At 40.1% G+C, this 19,192-nt stretch overlaps 1 protein-coding gene across 4 annotated transcripts in view; it reads left to right on the top strand.

Annotated features, from left to right (window-relative positions):
* Positions 1–10,402: 10,402 nt before the first annotated feature.
* TFCP2 (transcription factor CP2) overlaps positions 10,403–19,192 on the top strand; it is a 53,922-nt gene continuing 45,132 nt past the window's right edge. For all 4 annotated transcript variants that reach the window (XR_014491181.1, XM_083352461.1, XM_083352460.1 and 1 more), the window contains exons 1-2: positions 10,403–10,468; positions 11,169–11,412. Coding sequence is in view for 3 of the 4 variants with exons in the window: in XM_083352461.1 (XP_083208587.1) it covers positions 11,291–11,412 (122 nt within the window). In the remaining variant the exon portion in view is untranslated. The remainder of the gene's footprint in view (positions 10,469–11,168; positions 11,413–19,192) is intronic.

The following is a 19,192-nucleotide window of genomic DNA, read 5'->3' as shown; positions in this document are numbered from 1 at the left end:
GGAAAAAATATGGAACAGGATCTGGTCCAATGAATTTGATCAATATGCAGTCTTTCAATTACTATATAAGCATATGTTGACAAACCACCATCTTTATTTTACCTCTGCAATCATTTTTCTACATTTCCATCTCCAAGGATTTCCCTAATTGCATGTTAAAATGTTTGGGTTACCAATACAGGGATTGTGATGTGATGGTAAAAAGTAAGATGGAAGAACGGAAAAGTGAAAAAGGATTTGAATTTTAAAGGAAAGTTGACAGGAGGCATTTTAAGTTTGCATCTCAGTCATGCTAGTCTTTTAAACATTTCAAATGCCATATACTGTAAACAGAAAGCATAATATAAGCATAGTATTATAAGCATAATACAAAAGTAATATTCCTCCCTCTTCACCTGGTACGGCTTACCCATTAGCCTTCTCTAATAGTTCCTAGCACACGGATTATTGTATTGATATAAAAGTTAATAGAGGTTGTGCATACTACAAGGTACTGGTCAGGGCTTTTTTTCTCAGAACACCCAGAATGGAGTTCCGACACCTTTTTTGGATGGAACCTTGTAGGGTAGGCAAGGTGGGTTGTATGACGTGTAAGTTCCGGCACCTTTTTTATTTTACAAAAAAAGCACTGCCGTATCTCATTTTTTCTGGTTGGAAAATGGAAGAAAGCAAAATCTGTTCTTTCAGAGGACTGTACCAAGCCCTCTATCCAAGAAAGCTTAGTCTCACAACTTTTTTTAGTCAGATATTTTGCAAGGAAAACAAGTAATAGAAACTTGGAAACAGGATGTGTATGTAAATTAACAAACTTTGTGTCAGTACAAACATTATGACAGGCCCTCCTTGATGCTGTTCACCCTAACTTTCCTCTTCATTTCAGGAGGCTCTTGCTGCCCAATCTTGGTCTCCAGTATTTGGCAAACATCCATTCTAGTTCCCACCACTGCAATGATGGTGGAAGATAATTGTTCCCTCCCTCAGTTCCTCATGCCAGCACCAAGACTGGTGAAATGTATGACCAGGGCTTTTTTTGTCACAGAATGTTCAGAACGGAGTTCCGGCACCTTTTTTGGATGGAACCTTGTAGGGTAGGCAAGGCGGGTTGTATAACATGTGTGAGTTCCGGCACCTTTTTCTTTTACAAAAAAAGCACTGTGTATGACGATCCTGAATGCACACTGGGACGATGTGGGATTCACAGCTGCCTCAGCCCAACTTCCTTTTAGTCTTGAAAGGTTTTACACTTGGCCTCACAATTGCCCCAGCGTTACTCAGGAATTTAAAAGAGCCAAAGAAACTCCTGAGCCGAGGTTTCAACAAGCAAACAACTTTTATTTTGATCAAAATAGAGTTGTCTTTTTTTTAATACTGCCAGCATTGGAAAGAGCCGCACTCTGAAGCTCTCAGGAGGGTTGGTAGGAACAAATTTCCTGTGCTGCATTGCCTCTGTCTGGATCTGAACTCATCAGGTTCTGGAAAAAAAAAATCAGAAATATCCCGAGATCTTTGGGACATCTGCCTAGAGACTATAACCATCCTATACACCAGTGATGGAGAACCTTTTAGAGACCGAGTGCCCAAACTACAACCCAAAACCCACTTTTGTATCGTCAGGTGCTGGGTGGGCGTGGTCAATTGGGTGGGTGTGGCCCCTTTGGGTGGGCGTGGCAGCGGTGGTAACAGCAGACTGGGTGGGACTAAAAAGTTCAATCAATTCCAACGTTGTGAGATCTTTTCTTTGCCCGCGAGAAGTTGAAATTGAACCTTTTTTTTTTTTTGCACACTGCGACGGAGGCCTAAAGCGAAAAGGTTTTTAAAAACCCAGCTGAAGGCCCAGGACTGGGGTGACGGTGTGCGTGCCCACAGAGAGGGCTCTGCGTGCCACCTGTGGCACGTGTGCCATAGGTTCGCCACCACGGCTATACACCAAGAGTATATATCAGATGGTCAGGGAACCAAATACAAGCATACAAAGATCCCTTCACAGACATGCATACCATACATAAAATTCTTCGTTGTTCCCCCACATGTCAATAATCCAATGTAAATCACTGGTTTCCTGTTATCAGTAGCAAAGAGGCAGGTGATAAACAAGCTGGTTTTCAACAGCCACATCATGGTCTTGCAACTAACGGCAGCAGGAGTCTGGTGACCCATTTCCTGATGATCCACACTCTATGCTGGTCACCTAGGCAGAGGGGAAAGGATTGAATCTATGGATCCGAAGCTCATACATTTGATAGTTAAGATACTTGGACATCAAGTTGTCTGCTCAGCCACACCACAGTTCCCTGGGAAGAAATTCCACTGAAACTCAGTATTGCTCATTTTTAAATAAACATATTTCAGAATGAGCTATCAAATCTTTGGAGATTTATAATGGGGGCGGATAGAAGAGAGATGACATTACTATCAACGCTCAAAATATGTCAAATCAGGAAAAGTGCTCCACAAAAAAATAAAAAATAAAAAAAATACTGGAACTCCATTGACCAAGGTTATAATAACCAGAATCTTGAAACCTTGAGAAGGTTTTCCCTTCCCTCAGCTCTTATATTAAAATGAGTCAGAGCAGGGTCACTTTAAGTTTCTTGTTCATTCTATCTTGTTTTCTGGGCTGAGTTCATGTTTTGCTAACTGACTCTGCATACCTTCTCCAAGGTCATCTCTCCAGTTCTCTACAGCTAGCCTTCAATCCTGTTCCCTCTGAGTGGTATAGGGGGAAAAAAGCATTTTCCCCTTCCCTTTCTTTGTAATACTAGTTCCATATCAATAGGTACAACTAATTAGCAATATAGTTTAGGTCATCACAAAAGTACATTTTTTATAATTAATAGAAAACACTATTGCATTAGGGGGAAAAACACTCAGCTATTCCAAAGGCTGATTAACTAGCAATTAATAAAAAAATGTTAAAACATTATAGCTTTAAAAACAATAACAAAATGAAAGCAGCAGAAACAAGCATAGGAGAGAAATATAAAAGGAAGTTCAACTGGTATTCCAGCAAAAGCTGGGGGTTGGGTGGAATGGCAGAAAAGGGGAAAAATGCCTAAAAGGTGTTAGATCAGGTTCCCCAGAGCAGGGCTTTTCAACCTTTTGACCCATTGTACCACTTTTAGGATATGGCAACATCTGAGTACCACCAGTCGCCGAGCAAGGTGTCAAAAACCTGATTAGCCCCCCCAAAAAGGGAAAAAAGTGATGAAGTACAGGTAGTCCTCGACTTACAACAGGTTGCTTAGTGACTGTTCTAAGTTACAATGGCACTGAAAAAAGTGCCCCCCAAACCACAGCCGAGCAAGAAACCTGCCTGCCCGTTGAGGATTGGCAGCAGGAGTGTTTGGTTTTTATTCCCCCCCCCCACCCGTCTGCTGGGTGGTTGTAGCAGGTTTTGGTCACTTCACATGACCCTGGGACACTGTGATCGTCATAAATATGAATCAGTTGCCAAGCATCTGAATGTAAATCACAAGACCCTGGAGATGCTGCAACATTCTGGCTGATCGGTGCTTCTTCTGGGCTCAGAAGCGCCGGGATCAGCGCCGAGCTCCAGCTGGAGCCTGGTGCTGATCCTGGTGCTTCCGCTGAGCCCTGACAGCCCTGAAGAAGCGCTGATCCTGGCTCTTCCGCTGAGCCCTGACAGCTCTGCAGCTCCAACCATCTCTCGCTCAGGCTTGTGCGGTGCTGCCACCGGTTCAGCTCATTCCCCTTCCCCACTACCACTTTTCTAGGATGGTTGCGTACCACCTGCCAGGTGCCAATGTACCACAGGTGGTACCCATACCACTGGTTGAAAAGCCCTGCCCCAGGGAACATTTTAGGAATGGGAAGAAGAGAATAAAGCAGAAAAGTTATTTTTACTCACACCATATTTAACATGTACTTTTTTTTTACAAAATTGGATAAATTATATACAGGGCATCAGCTATATAGTACATTGCAATAGATTTGTCTATATTCAATAAAGAGCTATAAAGACAGGTAGCCCTCAATTTATGACCACAACTGAGCCTAAAATTTCTGTTGTTAAGTGAGACATTTGTTAAGTGACTTTTGCCCCACTTTACGACCCTTCTTGCCACAGTTATGTGAATCACTGCAGCTGTTAAGCTAATAACACGGTTGATAGGTGAACTTGGCTTCCCCATTAACTTTGCTTGTCAAAAGGCCACAATAGGTGATCACACGACCCGGGTACACTGCAACTGTTATAAATATGACTTGGTTGCCAACATTTGAATTTTGCTCACATAACCATGGGGATGCTGCAGCTGTCAACAGTGTGAAAAACATCATGTCACTTTTTTCACTGCTGTTGTAACTTCAGACAGTCACTAAATGAGCTGTTGTAAGTCTAGGCCAGGGGTAGGCAACCTTGGCTCTTTTTTTATTGAAAAGTTTTACAGTACATTTTATCTTTAACAATCCCCCCCTCCCTCCACCCACCCCTACCTAACCCTCCCTATCCCTCCCCCCCATTCCCCCCTCCCCCCCCCCCGACTTCCCAGAGCTAAGTACAAGGTATAAAAACAAAGAACAATCATAAACATCCATATGCTAACAACAATAAACTATTAATTCTATCGCACTCTAGCTCATTTTTTTAAAAAAAAATATGAATGACTACTATATGAAATGACTACAAGCAATACTAATATTACATATAAAAAGAAAAGAAAAGAAAAGAAAAGAAAACTTATTCAAATGCTAAATGAAACTTTTTAGTCCCATATTTGTTCTGGATATAATCAATCCACTTTTTCCACTCCATAATATAACGTTCTTGCGAATGATCTTTCAAGTAAGCCGAAATCTTTGCCATTTCCGCCAGGTCAGAAACCTTTAGAGTCCATTCTTCTATAGTCGGCAGTTCCTCCTTTTTCCAATATTGACCTATTAAGAGTCTTGCTGCTGTGATTAAGTTCAACATCAACTTAATGTCCACAACAGTAGCATCTGTAATTATGCCCAATAAAAACAATTGCGGACAAAACTTTATCCTTTGCTTAAAGATCTTCTGCATATTCCACCAAATTTTTATCCAAAAAGCCTTAACCTTTTTGCAGGTCCACCAAATATGAAAATACGTTGCATCTTCGCCACCACACCTCCAACATTTAGGTTGATAATTCGGATACATACTTGCAAGCTTTTTAGGACCTAAATGCCATCTATAAAACATTTTATAAAAGTTCTCTCTTAGGTTTTGGGCTTGCGTAAATTTTACGTTCCTCACCCAGATCTTTTCCCACGTGTCCATTGTAATAACCTTGAATATTCTGGGCCCATTTTATCATACAGTCTTTAACAAGTTCTGTTTCTGAGTCAATATCTATCAATGCAAGATAAATCCGTTTGATATGTGCTGGACCCTGGTTTCTAATTTGCTTTATCAAATTTTCATCAGTCATTGAGAAACCAATTTTCTGATCTTCTTTCCACCTGGCACGTAACTGAGTATATTGAAACCAAGTTTGAACGATCTCCTCATCTCGCAAGAGATTGTATGGCTTCAAACACCAGACGTTCCTTTCCAAGCTTAAGATCTCCTTATACGTAGTCACATCATGTTTGAAGCCAACATTTATGTTTTCTATTGCATGTTTCGGGATTGCCCACAACGGCATCTTGTAGTCTAACTTATGTCTATACTTCTTCCAAACTCTCAACAATGCCTGTCTTAAAATATGCACTTTAAACACATTATCTACCTTCTTATCATACAACAAATATGCATGCCAGCCAAATAACAAGTCGTGGCCCTCAAGATTTAATAATCTCCCTTGTGTCAAATTAATCCAGTCACTTATTCCTGACAACGCAGCAGCTTCATAATATAATTTAAGATTAGGCATTTTAAGACCACCTCTTTCACGAGTATCCTGCATAATCTTAAGTTTAACTCATGGCCTTTTCCCTGCCCACACAAATTTATTGATACCCCGTTGCCATTCTTCCAAATTAGAGTCTTTTTTAAGGATCGGTATCATTTGGAATAAAAATAAAAATTTAGGCAGGACATTCATTTTCACTGCTGCAATTCTTCCCAGCAAAGACAATTGCAGTTTTTCCCAGCTCTCCAATTCTTTTTGAATTTTTCCCCATAACTTTTCATAATTGTTTTTATATAACTTTGCATTGGAGGGTGACAAATACACCCCCAAATATTTAACCCTTTTAACAATCTCAAATCCAGTTAATCCTTCTAAAAGGGCCTTTTGCGATGCTGTCATATTTTTGGCTAAATTTTTTGTTTTTTGTACATTAACCTTAAATCCAGAAACCTTCCCATATTGCATTATTATCTCCATCAGGTCCACAACAGAGTTTTCTGGCTGGGTCACCGTAACAACCAGATCGTCTGCAAACGCCCTCAAACTATAATCCTGATCTCTAATTTGAATACCCTTAATTTTTTCCGAGTTCTGTATTTTTATCAATAATATCTCCAATGTTAAAACAAATAACAAAGGTGATAACGGACACCCTTGTCTTGTGCCCTTCTCAATATTGCATACTTCAGTCAGGCTATTGTTAACTATTATTCGGGCAGTTTGTTTTTGATATAATGCCCTAATTGGTTGTAAAAATTTATCCCCAAAATTCATTTTATCTAAAACTTTCATCAGAAATTGCCAATCCAATTGATCAAAAGCTTTTTCAGCATCTAAAAAAATTAGCGCCGCAGGGATCTGGTTGTTCCTTTCCAAAAACTCCACCACATCAACTATATGCCTCACATTATTTTTCATTTGTCTACCACTAATAAACCCAGTTTGATCCCCATGAATCATCTGTTGCAAAACCCTCATCAATCTGTTAGCTAACACCTTATCAAATATCTTGTAGTCTGTATTTAAACGTGATATTGGTCTGTAGTTTCTTACTTGAGTAGCATCCTGATCTTCCTTTGGAATCAAAGAAATAAAAGCAGTTCTCCAAGACGGAGGTACCCTTCCCCCCCTCTGAATTGTCTGAAACAATTCCCTTAATGGCTTTATCAGCTCCAATTGTAAATTTTTGTAGTAGACCGCAGTCAGTCCATCCGTACCTGGCGCTTTGTCCACCTTCAATTCCTTAATTGCTAAAAGAATTTCTTCTTCTGTTATCAATTGATTAATCTCTTCCTTTTGTTCTTGTGTGAGAACCGGGATGCTAGCATTCTTCAAATATACATCAATATCTGTTTCATTAATCTTCTCCTTAACATATAACATGCTTAACATGCTGAGGGGAAAGGGAGAGGTTTCCATGCTGAGCCATGCTGACTCAGGAATTCTGGGAGTTGAAGTCCACAAGTCATAAAAGAGCCAAGGTTGCCTAACCCTGGTCTAGGACTATCTGCATGTTGTATTCCTGATGCCCTTATTGATTATATATGCCATATATAAAGGTGTGCAAACTACATGATCAAAAAATCCAGCGAAGGCTAACAAATCACCTGTATTGGCTGAAGAGGGAAGAAGATGGGAAGATTACAGTTGTTCCTACCAAAAAACCACCAGGTGTTCTCACAACTGAGGAAGGGTAAAGGATTATAAGAGCCACATTTCTGCTTATCCTGAGTATCTGATTTGGAACATTTTGAACTCAGTTCTGAATGCTTTTCCAAACACATATACACCATGTTTTCCCAAAAGTAAGGCCTACCCCCCCAAAAAAATAAGCCCTAGTTTTGGGGTGAGGCACAGACCTAAAAATCGAGCTAGCATAGGGGTGGGGGAGGTGGAGCCATGCCTCTCCTCGCCGGCCCATTTTTTCATCTGCGGTGTCTTCTGCAGCCAGGCCTGCATTTCTCAGTCACAGGCCTTTCCAGAAGGCCACTGTAGCCGAGAACCAAGCTATAGATTCAATTCATAGCTCAGTTCTGCAAGACCTATGCAGTCGAGAATCAATTTATGGATTGAATCCATAGCTCAGTATTTAGCTGCAGAGGCCTTCTGGAAAGGCCTGACTACAAAATGCAGGCCGGAATGCAGCTGCAGAATGAAGCTGCTCCTTCACTCAGAAGAAGTGGACCGTCTGGGCGTGGCTGTTGGTGCCAGAGGTGAGTATAAAACACACACACACACACACACACACACACACACACACAAATAAGACCTGGCGCCTCTTTCGGGGGCAAAAAAAATTAAGACCCAGTCTTATTTTTGGGGAAACACAGTATATCCCAGGGGTAGGCAACCTCGGCTCTTTTATGACTCATGGACTTCAACTCCCAGAATTCCTGATTCAGCTGACTGAGGAATTCTGGGAGTTGAAGTCCATGAGTCATAAAAAGAGCCGAGGTTGCCTACCCCTGATATATCCTTCTGCCTTCACCAAGGACTAATGAAGATGGGACCACACTACAACCTGTTGGTGGCAGCATTGTGTCAATGACCATGAAAGAACAAGCTTAAGATTGAGGGAGAGGCCAAATCATAAAAAGACCCACATTTGGAAACAACTCGTTTATCTCTCATTTCATCTCACTGACGTTATCAGTATAATAGTATAACTAGTATAACATAAAATTGAGAAGCACGTCTCTCCATAAACTCCATGCCCTCAAGCAAACAATCCTCTCAGTTTCGGTTCTCTGACTCAAGGAATTGTTGCAAAGACAAATGTTATCCGAAGTGTGCAAAATGCTTTGAAAGCAGCAGTGCTCTTAGGGAAGATCTGAGCATAAGTCCAGGGGTGTGTTTAGACAGAACTTTCCCATACATAAGAACAGCACAAAAACAACATTTTTCAGTAACATTTCAGAATTTTAGCTGTGGTTGGCTCACACACCTATATCTGAGCTGAATTTCTCTACTCATCCTTTAGTCAGCTGAAAGCTACGCTGTTATGAAACCCAGTGTCCCATTGCTGATCTATATCCTCTCTTCTTCTTTAAGGGAAGATTTAAGTACCGTAATCTCCTTCCAAAATAATGGGTGACAAAGTCTTTCCTACCTCTAGAGAGTGCTGTTGGATGTTGTCAAAACAAGCATAAAAATGCAGTTTTACACTGGTGCCTAAGGCTGTTTCATTCATAGGATGGAGGGTGGGACAAAGGTACCACAATGGGGATGTGGCAGAACAGAGATTTTACAGAGCATAAATGCGTTGGTTAGCCATAAATTGGGAAGGGCTCTTCACAAACTTTAAAAGCAACAAAATTATGGCATGACCTTCTGAAAACTGCACCTCACAAAAGCATATACCTTTTCCCTCTTTTTTTTAAAAAAAATCACAGAACGAAATCAAATATTCAAATGCAAATCAAATCAACCAATGAATATATACCAAACAAGCAAGACACGCATTAACGGACATGACTCATGTGTACCCCTTGCTAAACACTCTCCGTAATTTAAGTAGGACTTGCTCTAAAATAGACATGCCTAAAATCATAAGCCTTAAGCATAAGGATGAGCCTTATTCTCGGAGGGGGTCCCTTCGATCTTGATTCCTAGACAAGTCGCAGCAAGTTTTCTCAGCAAGATTTCCGAAGTAGTTTGCCATCGTCTCCTTCCCAGGGCTGAAAAAGTGACTGGTTCAAGATCACCCAACTGGGCTTCATGCCTTGGGCAGAAGCAGAACTCCTTAAGTAACACCAGCTGCCTGCAATTAGTGCAGGTTCGCATCCCACCAGGCTCAAGGTTGACTCAGCCTTCCATCCTTCCGAGGTAGGTAAAATGAGGACCCAGATTGTTGGGGGCAATTAAGCTGACTTTGTAATAATGCCGCTTGGGGTGTGTGTGTGTGTGTGTGTGTGTGTGTGAAAGCCCTAATAAGCAGCCATATACATAGAATGAAGGCTACTGCTAAGCTTGTAAGCCGCCCTGAGTCTTCGGAGAAGGGCGGGATATAAATGGAATTAAAATAAAATAAAACTCAAGTCCCCTGATTTCTAGGCCAGTGCCTTTAACCACTACACCAGACTGCCTTTCGAGTTTTCGTTGAATCACGTAATTAAGCATACTTAAGATTCACAACACTGTAATCGTATGCTTAGGGAAGCATTCCCACTGAGCAAGTATAGCCTCGGCGCGTGCCTCTCCGTCTGTCTGCTTTCACCGATTTTGCTTAACGCAGGATAACACCCACCCACCCCCGCCTAATTCCCGCTCCAGACTAAACACAACCAAGGCTCTAGGAGCGAGCGGAAGAACGCCCCCGCCCAATCAACGCTGCCTAGGCTTCTGAGAGCGGGACCTAAGGAGCCTCGGAAAGCCCCGCCCCTTCTCCTTACTTCATCCCCGCAGGCTCTGGCTCGGCGTGGAAAGCAGGGGAGTTAGGGGGGGGGCTTCATTCTCACGATTCGATTGGCCAAGTGGAAGAGTGGGCGGGAGAGAGAGCTCCGATTGGCTTGGGCAGCCGAGGGAGGGGGCGGGGACCGGCGCGGTACCCGGGCTGGCCTGCTGCATGGACCGGTGTCGTCTTTTTCCGTCTGCCTCCATGTTGAGTGGATCTCAGGGCTGGGGGAGAGAAGGTGCCTAATTTGCTTTGGGGCTGGCGGGCTGGAGGAAGGCCGTTCCCGCGCTCCGTAGAGCGGGGACCTCTGCCGTGCTGCGATTTGCTGGGTTGCAACTTAGAGGAGCCGGGGCAAGACTAGGTGCATGCAGAGGAAGGGATCGGATGGCTAACGTAATGCTGCCCGGAAGCGTGGGTGGCTTGGGGCCTCGGGAGTAGGAGGGTCTGTTTGCGGGAGTCCCCGCGCTTCGGCGTGGCTGATAATCCAAATCACTGGGCTAGCATATAAACGGGGGGGGGGAGCGCGTTGATCAATGGGATTCCCTCCGCGTTGGCGCGTGGCTCCACTGAATAGAGCCGGACAAAATCCGCGAGGGTGGCCGACTCGGGATTGAGAGTTGCCAAAAGAGGCCTGGGGGGCTTTTGCTCACTTGGGGTGTCTTGTGGATGGCTGCGGCCGCTTTGCAATCAAGGGAAGCGGAGATCTGCAGGAGGGCGATCGGAGAGCAAACCCGAGTTGCTCGCCTCCATTGGAAGCAGACTGAACCTTTGCAAAAACTTAAAAGGGGCGGAGAAGGGGGTTTGCTAGTAGGGCTTGTTTACAAACACCGCGAGAAGGGGCAGCTGCACCTAAGGGAACTGCATGTGATGGTGAAGGAGAAGGAGGGGTCTCCCACACTTTCTGCATATATCTCTGTTTTTTTTTTTTGTCTTAAAAGAGGTGGTTCTGGAGTGGGCATGGTGGCTGGAGACCCGACGGCGGCATCCTAGTGTGTCTTGGAGATTCTGGAGGAGTTGCTTGTCTATCCTTAGCTAGCCAGCTGCTGCAACCTGTTCAAAAATGGCTTGGGCTCTGAAGCTGCCCTTAGCGGATGAAGTCATCGAGTCAGGCCTAGTTCAGGATTTTGATGCCAGCCTTTCTGGCATTGGCCAGGAGCTAGGTGCTGGGGCATACAGCATGAGGTAAGTAAAGGAGGTGTTTTTGCCCAAGTTTTCACACAGCTTTTAATGATGGGGAAATGCTACACCCAAAAAGATTGAGCTGAGAACGTTCTGAGTGATGGCACATGGAGGAGGTGTGGTTAAAGCAAACAAGTGTGGCTTGGCTATACAAAGTGAAGTATCTGATCTGGTTGGTTTTTAAGTTGTAGAACCCATGATGTACCCTATTTGCCCCGTGTAAGTGGATGCGTTGAAAGTTATGGTTGCATGCCCTTTAAAATGGTGGGTGAGTCGCACATTGCATTCACTGATGTGGCTCCAACTTGATTCTGCCAAAATGTTTGTGGCATGGTAGGGCTTCTTGTATAGTACAGTGGTCCCCAACCTTTCCAGCTTTGTGGACCGGCAGGGTGGGTGGGTATGATTCCATGCAAATGACAGGTGCGTGGATGTGTTGCTCCATTTGTGCGAGTGGTGGGTAAATGGAGCTGCTTGCACACCCGGGCTCCAAATGGGCTGTTACCCATTAATGGGCTATGGCCCAGGGGTTGGGGACCCCTGTTATGTATAGATTTGTAATATTCCACGAGGTGAAAAACAATACCATGTTATATGGTGAATAAACTTGGGAAACTTTAGTCTTGATTCAAGTTCAGCCTCATATTTCAAGTAGTTAAACATATTTGTTAATAAATCTGATTGGAAAACAAATATTTTCTCTTAATTTTGAATGGTTACCTTGTACTTCTTTTCTCAAGATACCTTAATACATTTGTAACATACCACATAGAATGAACTCTTGCTTTAAAAGAGTGTAGGTGAAAGTTTTATGGAGCATCTAAGTATAACAAAGTAAACCTGCTCTTTCCTACATATTTTCATTGGATTTAAAAATGCTATCTAACTAAAGGAGTTTTCATTTAATTTAGTTTGTGGCTGCCTAACTTTTTTGTAAAGTCCTGGGGGCTATCAATTTGGACAAAACTATTTAAAGAAGGGAGAACATTTCAGCTGCTGAAATGATTATGATTTTTGATTATGAAGTACTATCCAGATTTAAACCTCATAGGTCAGGGCTTTTGTTCACTTAATTTATAGGATTTTTTTACTTTCCACTGATAAAACAATCTCAGAGTGAACTATAATGTTAATATAAAAATATTAACAGTAAAAAAGAGAAATAAAATAAACTGTAAATATAGGAGGAAAAGATATAATAAAATTATAGTGTTAATAGTGAATAGTGTGCTAATATATTGCACAGAATCAAAAGCTTAATGCCACTTTGCTTGGTGGTGTATTGGTCTATCTATTGGTTGGATTTACATGTCATGCTGAGCCACAATATGGTTTGTTTGTTTGAATAAGCCATTTATTTTAGGTCAGTAACAATACTGGCTTACAAATCTAAAATCTATAGGACAACAAGCCATTATTTCAAATTTTGCTTTATTGTCCTATAACTATAATTGAATTAGTGAATGAGAATGTATGTTCTGTGGTTTATTCCTAGATTTAACTGAACATGTTTGTGTCTTTTTCAAACTCTGTTTTTGCCATGGGAAGAATTTTTTTATTTAAATCCATTATTGTCCTGAAAAAAATAAGCTGCAGACTTAAGCCTCTGAAAACCTGACATTCCATCTCACAGTTTTTTGCATGCCTGCAAGGTCATATCTTAGGCCATTGTCATAATTAACCCTGGTTGATTAGATAATTCATGCTATGTACTTGCACTGAATCCAGGAAAAATAAAGATTAAAGTTCCACTCACATAACCTAAAAAAGGAGTTTTCTTAAGTACTAAAAAAGTGTAAGCACTGTGGTATCTACAGATGCCATCCTGGACTTGCATATCTGCAGTTTTATGACAGAAATCAGGTTGCTTCCAAAATACCATAAAAATCCTGTATAACTGGTTTGTGCCATGTAATATATATGACACTGCCAAGAGGAACATAGACTTTGAAAAGTTTGATTTTATTATAATATATGTCCATGTAGGAATTTGCATGTAGAGGCTGATATTTAGACTAATAACTGCAAAAGAAAGTCTTTCAAAATGCATTCCTTTGAAAAAGCTAAGCTGTCATCGATTCAGTCTGAAGAAGGAGTACCATACTGAGAAGATCGATGTTTATTCCAACAATCATTGGACGTCTGCTTTACAAGAAAGAGGGGCCCTGCACAATGGAAAAGCAAAAGATCTTTATAGGGCTATAATAAGGTGGGGAACCCAGGGATCTGACTTGCTAGCTAATTTGGAGTAGCTAGGCAAATTTTTGTTAGTGTATTTGGGATGACTTCTTTCTATTGTTTGGCAAAATGGGCCTTTCAAGAGGGCAGCAGAATTTCATATTTGAAGGAGATGGAATGTTAAGTTATCGATTGATGGAAGATGGAATGATTGCTATGTTGTAGTTTCCTTGTAAGGGCTGCCCTTGGGCTGTGCATGAGCTGGTGAAGAAGCTTTTATTCTTTATTTTGATGGGATTGCAGGGGACAAAGAAGGTCAGTTTAGGTCTGATAGGATTAAGCAAAAACTGGGGTTGATCCTGATCATGTCCAGAAACAGGGAGGAAAAGGGTGCAACTTCATTTTTGTTTGTTAGGTTTATTTTCTCCATACTAACTTCAAAAAGAACAGGTAGGCCTCCATAGGACATGCAAACAGAGATTTCTTTCTTCTATGCTTATTTCTTTTTTCTTTTTTTCTCCTTGAACAAAAGTATTAGGGTAAAAAAAAAGTTAGAATCAAGTACAGTAGGGCTCAAAGTTTTGTATACCCTTCTGAATGTTCAATATTTATGCATAAATATAATCTAAAACAAGGGACGCGGTGGCTCAGTGGGTTAGGACGCTGAGCTTGTCAATCAGAAGGTCGGCAGTTTGGCGGGTCGAATCCCGAGTGCCACGTAACAGAGTGAGCGCCTGTTACTCATCCCAGCTTCTGCCAACCTAGCAGTTTGAAAGCACGTAAAAATGCAAGTAGAAAAATAGGGACCACTCCAGTGGGAAGGTAACAGCGTTCCGTGTGCCTTTGGCGTCTAGTCATGACCACGGAGACGTCCTCGGACAAGCGCTGGCTCTTCGGCTTTGAAACGGAGATGAGCACTGGCCCCTAGAGTCGGAAACAGCTAGCACGCATGTGCGGGGGAACCTTTACCTTTACCTATAATCTAAAACATGATCTGTTCTTGACACAAGTCCTAAAACTAAGTTGAACCGCATAACAACAAATGAGTCAAAAAGGTTTTTTTCTTTATTGAGGAAAATGATCCATATAGCTACATATTTTCAAGTGTTTTTGACTCATTGGTTTCATTGGATTTTCTGTTTATCTAATTTTAGGACTTGTATAAACCACCTTTAGGTCATGTTGATGGAGAAATGTTGAAAATTCAAAAAGGTTCACTAACTTTTAAGTACTACTCTAACCAAATGCCACATTATATGGAGCTACAGAAGAAATAATCAGCAATTTCAGATAGATCTGGAAGGCAGCTAATAGGTAGTGCACTGACTTCAAAATGGGTATTGTTCTACAAGAATAAGAGAATTAGAACAAAAACTTCAAAAACAACCCAGACAAACTATTGATGAAAGAATTGTAAGAAACTAAAAAGCAACCAAATCTAATTAAAACAAAGAGTTACAGAAGAAGATAAAATTTGCCTTGAAGAAGAATTTTGAACATATAAATAAAACAGAGAAATTATTAGCTTATTAACTCAGAAAAAAGAAACACAAAGAATATCAGTAATTAGAAAAGGATCCAGTTGTTTCACTGAGGACCAGAAGTAACAGGAGAATTAGTAGCTTTTCTTAAAGAATTTAATGCTGTAAGAGCAATGTTGATGATATTACTCTAAATAAATGCAGTATGTCAAGAAGTTGTTCATCAAAGTATATAGTGACCAATGTAGGCAAATATTAAGCACACCTACAACTTCAAGAAACAAAAACTGCAGTGAAACAAATTGGGAAAAGCATCAGACTCAGATGGGCTGATAGATCTTTTTTAAATTCTTTATAATACTGAGCTGTCAGAATATTTGCAAATATAATAAAGAAACAAAGCTAATACCTCCAACATTTGGGGGGGGGAGGAGGCACATATAGCTCTGATTTATAAAGCAGGAAATTATCCCGAGAAACTAAAATCATATTCGGTAGACTGATTTTCTTGTTACATATAAGTTATAAGATTAAGTTATAAGTTTTTCCCTACAATGTTAACTGATAGATTGAAGAAATATATTTCAGGCATTATATAGACTGACCAAATTGGTTTCATTCCTAAAGAAAAATGTAAAGGACAACAGAATGTTCATAAGCAACACCATAGAACATATAAATTTTTTAAAAAGCTGTTCTAATTTTCTTAGATGCAGAAAAAGCCTTTAATAATTTGCTGTGGCTATTCATGCCAGCAGTACTGAATAAAATGGATCCCAGAAAAAACATTTCAAGCTTCAGATAAAAGTATATATCAATGGCAAAAAGCAAAGATTACATCTCATGGAGTACCCTCCACAGATTTTTCAAGTCAGTACAGGAACAAGGCAAATAAATCCACTCTCTTTGATTTTGCAGTAGAAATACTGGAAGAAAAAAATCTGAGATGGCAAATAACAGGTCTCAAAATCCATGGAGAGAAATGTAAGCTCAAATATTATATAGATGATGATGTACTAATTCTTACAGAACTACAAATAGCAAAAAAGTCAGTTAATGAACATAATCCATAAATAGGATATTTGGGATATAAAATTGGTGCTCAGAAAGCAAAAAATATTTTTTTATCACAAGAAGGGATTTTCTGCAAACAAAGAATCTGGTTGTTAGTCTATTCAGCACAATAACTTAGTTTGCATTTACTAGGAAACAGTCAAGAAACGTGTCAAAATAACTGTATCAAATTATGGCAGTAGATTAAAAAAGATCTGGAAAGGTGGACGAACCTAAAACTGTCTTGATTAAGATCAATTGCAATAATTCAAACGAATGTTTTACCCAGGATAAATGATCTATTTCAAATGCCCTAGTCGGAATTTCTGAGAGATCTTGAGAATAATAGCAAGGCAGCATCAGTAACCCCACAAGGAGTGGGGAAAGTCCTAAACAAAAGAATTCTGTCTAAAGCAAGAGGTAGCCTTGCCTTCCAGATTTTAAACTGTATTATAAAGCAAGCTGTCTGTCTTGGTTAACAGATTCGTTAAAATTTCTACACAGCAGAATGGCAATTTTGGAAGGAGCTGGTTTAGTCAATGATATAGCAGAGAGATACAAAGGAGGATTTAAAAAACATAACAGGCAAAGCTTGATAAAACTATGGAAATGTATAAAGGCAATAATAAGACCAACATTCTCACCCTTACTTTTCATGGTTGGAGACAACTATAGTAAAAGGGAGGTAATTTCATATGCTGATACGGGTAGTCCTCGACTTACAACAGTTCACTTAGTGACTATTCGAAGTTACAACATCAGTGCAAAAAGTGACTTTACAACATTTTTCACACTTAACGACTGTTCCAAATTCAAATACTTGGAAACTGACTCATATTCATCACAGTTGCGGTGTCCTGGGGTCATGTGATCACGTTTTGTGACCTTCTGACAAGCAAAGTCAACGGGAAAGCCAGATTCACTTAACAACCATGTTACTAACTTAACAACTGCAGTGGCAACAAAGGTCGTAAAATGGGACAACATTCACTCAACAGCTGTCTCCCTTAGCAATGGAAATTTTGGGCTCAGCTGTGGTCATAAGTGGAGGGCTGCCTGCATAGTCTACTTAGATTCTGTGAATTTAAAGACACAGCAAGGATTCAAAATTATGAAAAGATTCTGAAATCTCCAGCAGTGTGAGAAAGTTGTGAACTCTATAGAACTATCTCTAATCCATAATTTAGACCAAGTGAGTTGACGACATATTAATTTAGATTCACAATGCAAAACATGATACGCTGAACCCCACTTTAAGAATCCAGTTTATATTTATACATTCCTATATAATGCATTAACACATTACTGTTAACGGGACAGTAGCAAAGAATAATGTTATAATGAAAGGGCCTATCTCAGGGGTAGGCAACCTTGACTCTTTTATGACTCATGGACTTCAACTCCCAGAATTCCTGAGCCAGCCATGTTGAGGGGAAAGGGAGAGGTTTCCATGCTGAGCCATGCTGGCTCAGGAATTCTGGGAGTTGAAGTCCACGAGTCATAAAAGCCAAGGTTGCCTACCCCTGGCCTATCTCCATATATTTCATTATAATGATCCTTAAAGGCAATAACAATGTGCATTGTCCTGAGAATAATACCATTAAAAGCAGTGGGACGTTAGAGAGAAGATGCATATAGAACTTCATGGGTCAGGCTCCAGAAATGCAGCTCATTGGGATGGTAACAGATAAGCAGGTGGTTTTGATGAAATAAAGGCCTGCTATTCAGAAACTGTTATTTCATATCAAGGAAAAAATCATGTGCTTAGTCCGAACGTTATTTCTATGAAGTTTTATTATCTTGGAAGTCATTTTTGGGTCATTCATGTTATTTTACCGCAAGTGAGATTGCTTATTTCTTTGAAACATTTATATCCTGCCCTTCATAATTCTTGTCCTAGCCATAACTGGTCATCTGTCTAATCTTCACTAACAGAAAATAATATGTTTAAAAAATAGTAAGAAAAGCTTATTTTTGCGATTCCGATAAATTAGGTGAAAACATTCTACACTATTTTTTTGTTTTGCATAACCATGGAAATTTTACAGTTTTCTACAAATTATTCTGGTGCTGCTTGCTCTACAGGGGCTGGGATGGGAAAAGAGCTACATAAAAACTGGTTTTACATTTAGAACCTTTGATATCATTTATTGGTATTACCTTGATTAGTGTTGACCAGATTAATTTTTAATTTCTTATTTGAAAGTAATTATGTATCTAGGATGAAGGAAAAAAATTGAGAGTAGCAGAGAGTTAGCTAGTAGGAATACCTACATGTTTGGCCATAGCAAAATATATAATAGAATAGTAGATGTATGTGTTTTACACAAATAATTTAGCTACAGTTCCTAATTTAGTCTTAAAAATGAAATCAAGCGGAGCTGTAATATAGCACTGACCTCTTGCTAACTTAATTATTGATATTCTTAAAAAAGCATCGTTATGATGTGGTTGATGTCCAATGTAAATTCAACTACATCCAGAAATAAGTGTCAAGTAGTTTACTGTATCAATTTTTGTTATTGAAAGAATGGTAGGTTGTGATTATTGGATACGTCATCTCATTCTTCAATAAAAAACAATATTTCTTTTTAAAACAGCATTCCTTTTAAGATAGGAAAGTTGATGCACTCTTATCTTTACAAGAGATGGGGAGATAGAGGCAGCACTTAGGATTCAATCCTTAAAGCTCCATGTGAAAGGGTTGAGAGATGTGGTTTGTTAGCTTTGGATTAGGTCAGGTGACAAGCAGCCTCACAGTTGACCTTGAATCCTGTTTTGACAACTTCCAATGTTTCTTCAAATGCATCATCAAACTTTGATTTACAGCCGTCTCAAAAAGTTGTAATATAAAGCTTAATACAGTTAAAACTAAATAATGATGTACCCAAGTTCCCAGAAAGAAGAGAAAGAGGCTCGAATATTTGCCTGGTAGGGTCTTAACTACTTAGTCTCTTTGTCCTACCTGAAATAAGCTTTACTATGCTCAAAAAGTTAAGTAAAGTTTCCCTCACTTAGTTTTTAGCCCATGGTGTGGTCCAACCATTGTGTCCTAGGTACCTTATTTACTT

Source organism: Vipera ursinii, assembly GCF_947247035.1.
Source record: "Vipera ursinii genome assembly, chromosome: 2".
In the NCBI taxonomy this organism is placed as follows: Eukaryota; Metazoa; Chordata; class Lepidosauria; order Squamata; family Viperidae; genus Vipera; species Vipera ursinii.
This window is presented reverse-complemented; position numbering and strand designations above follow the sequence as displayed.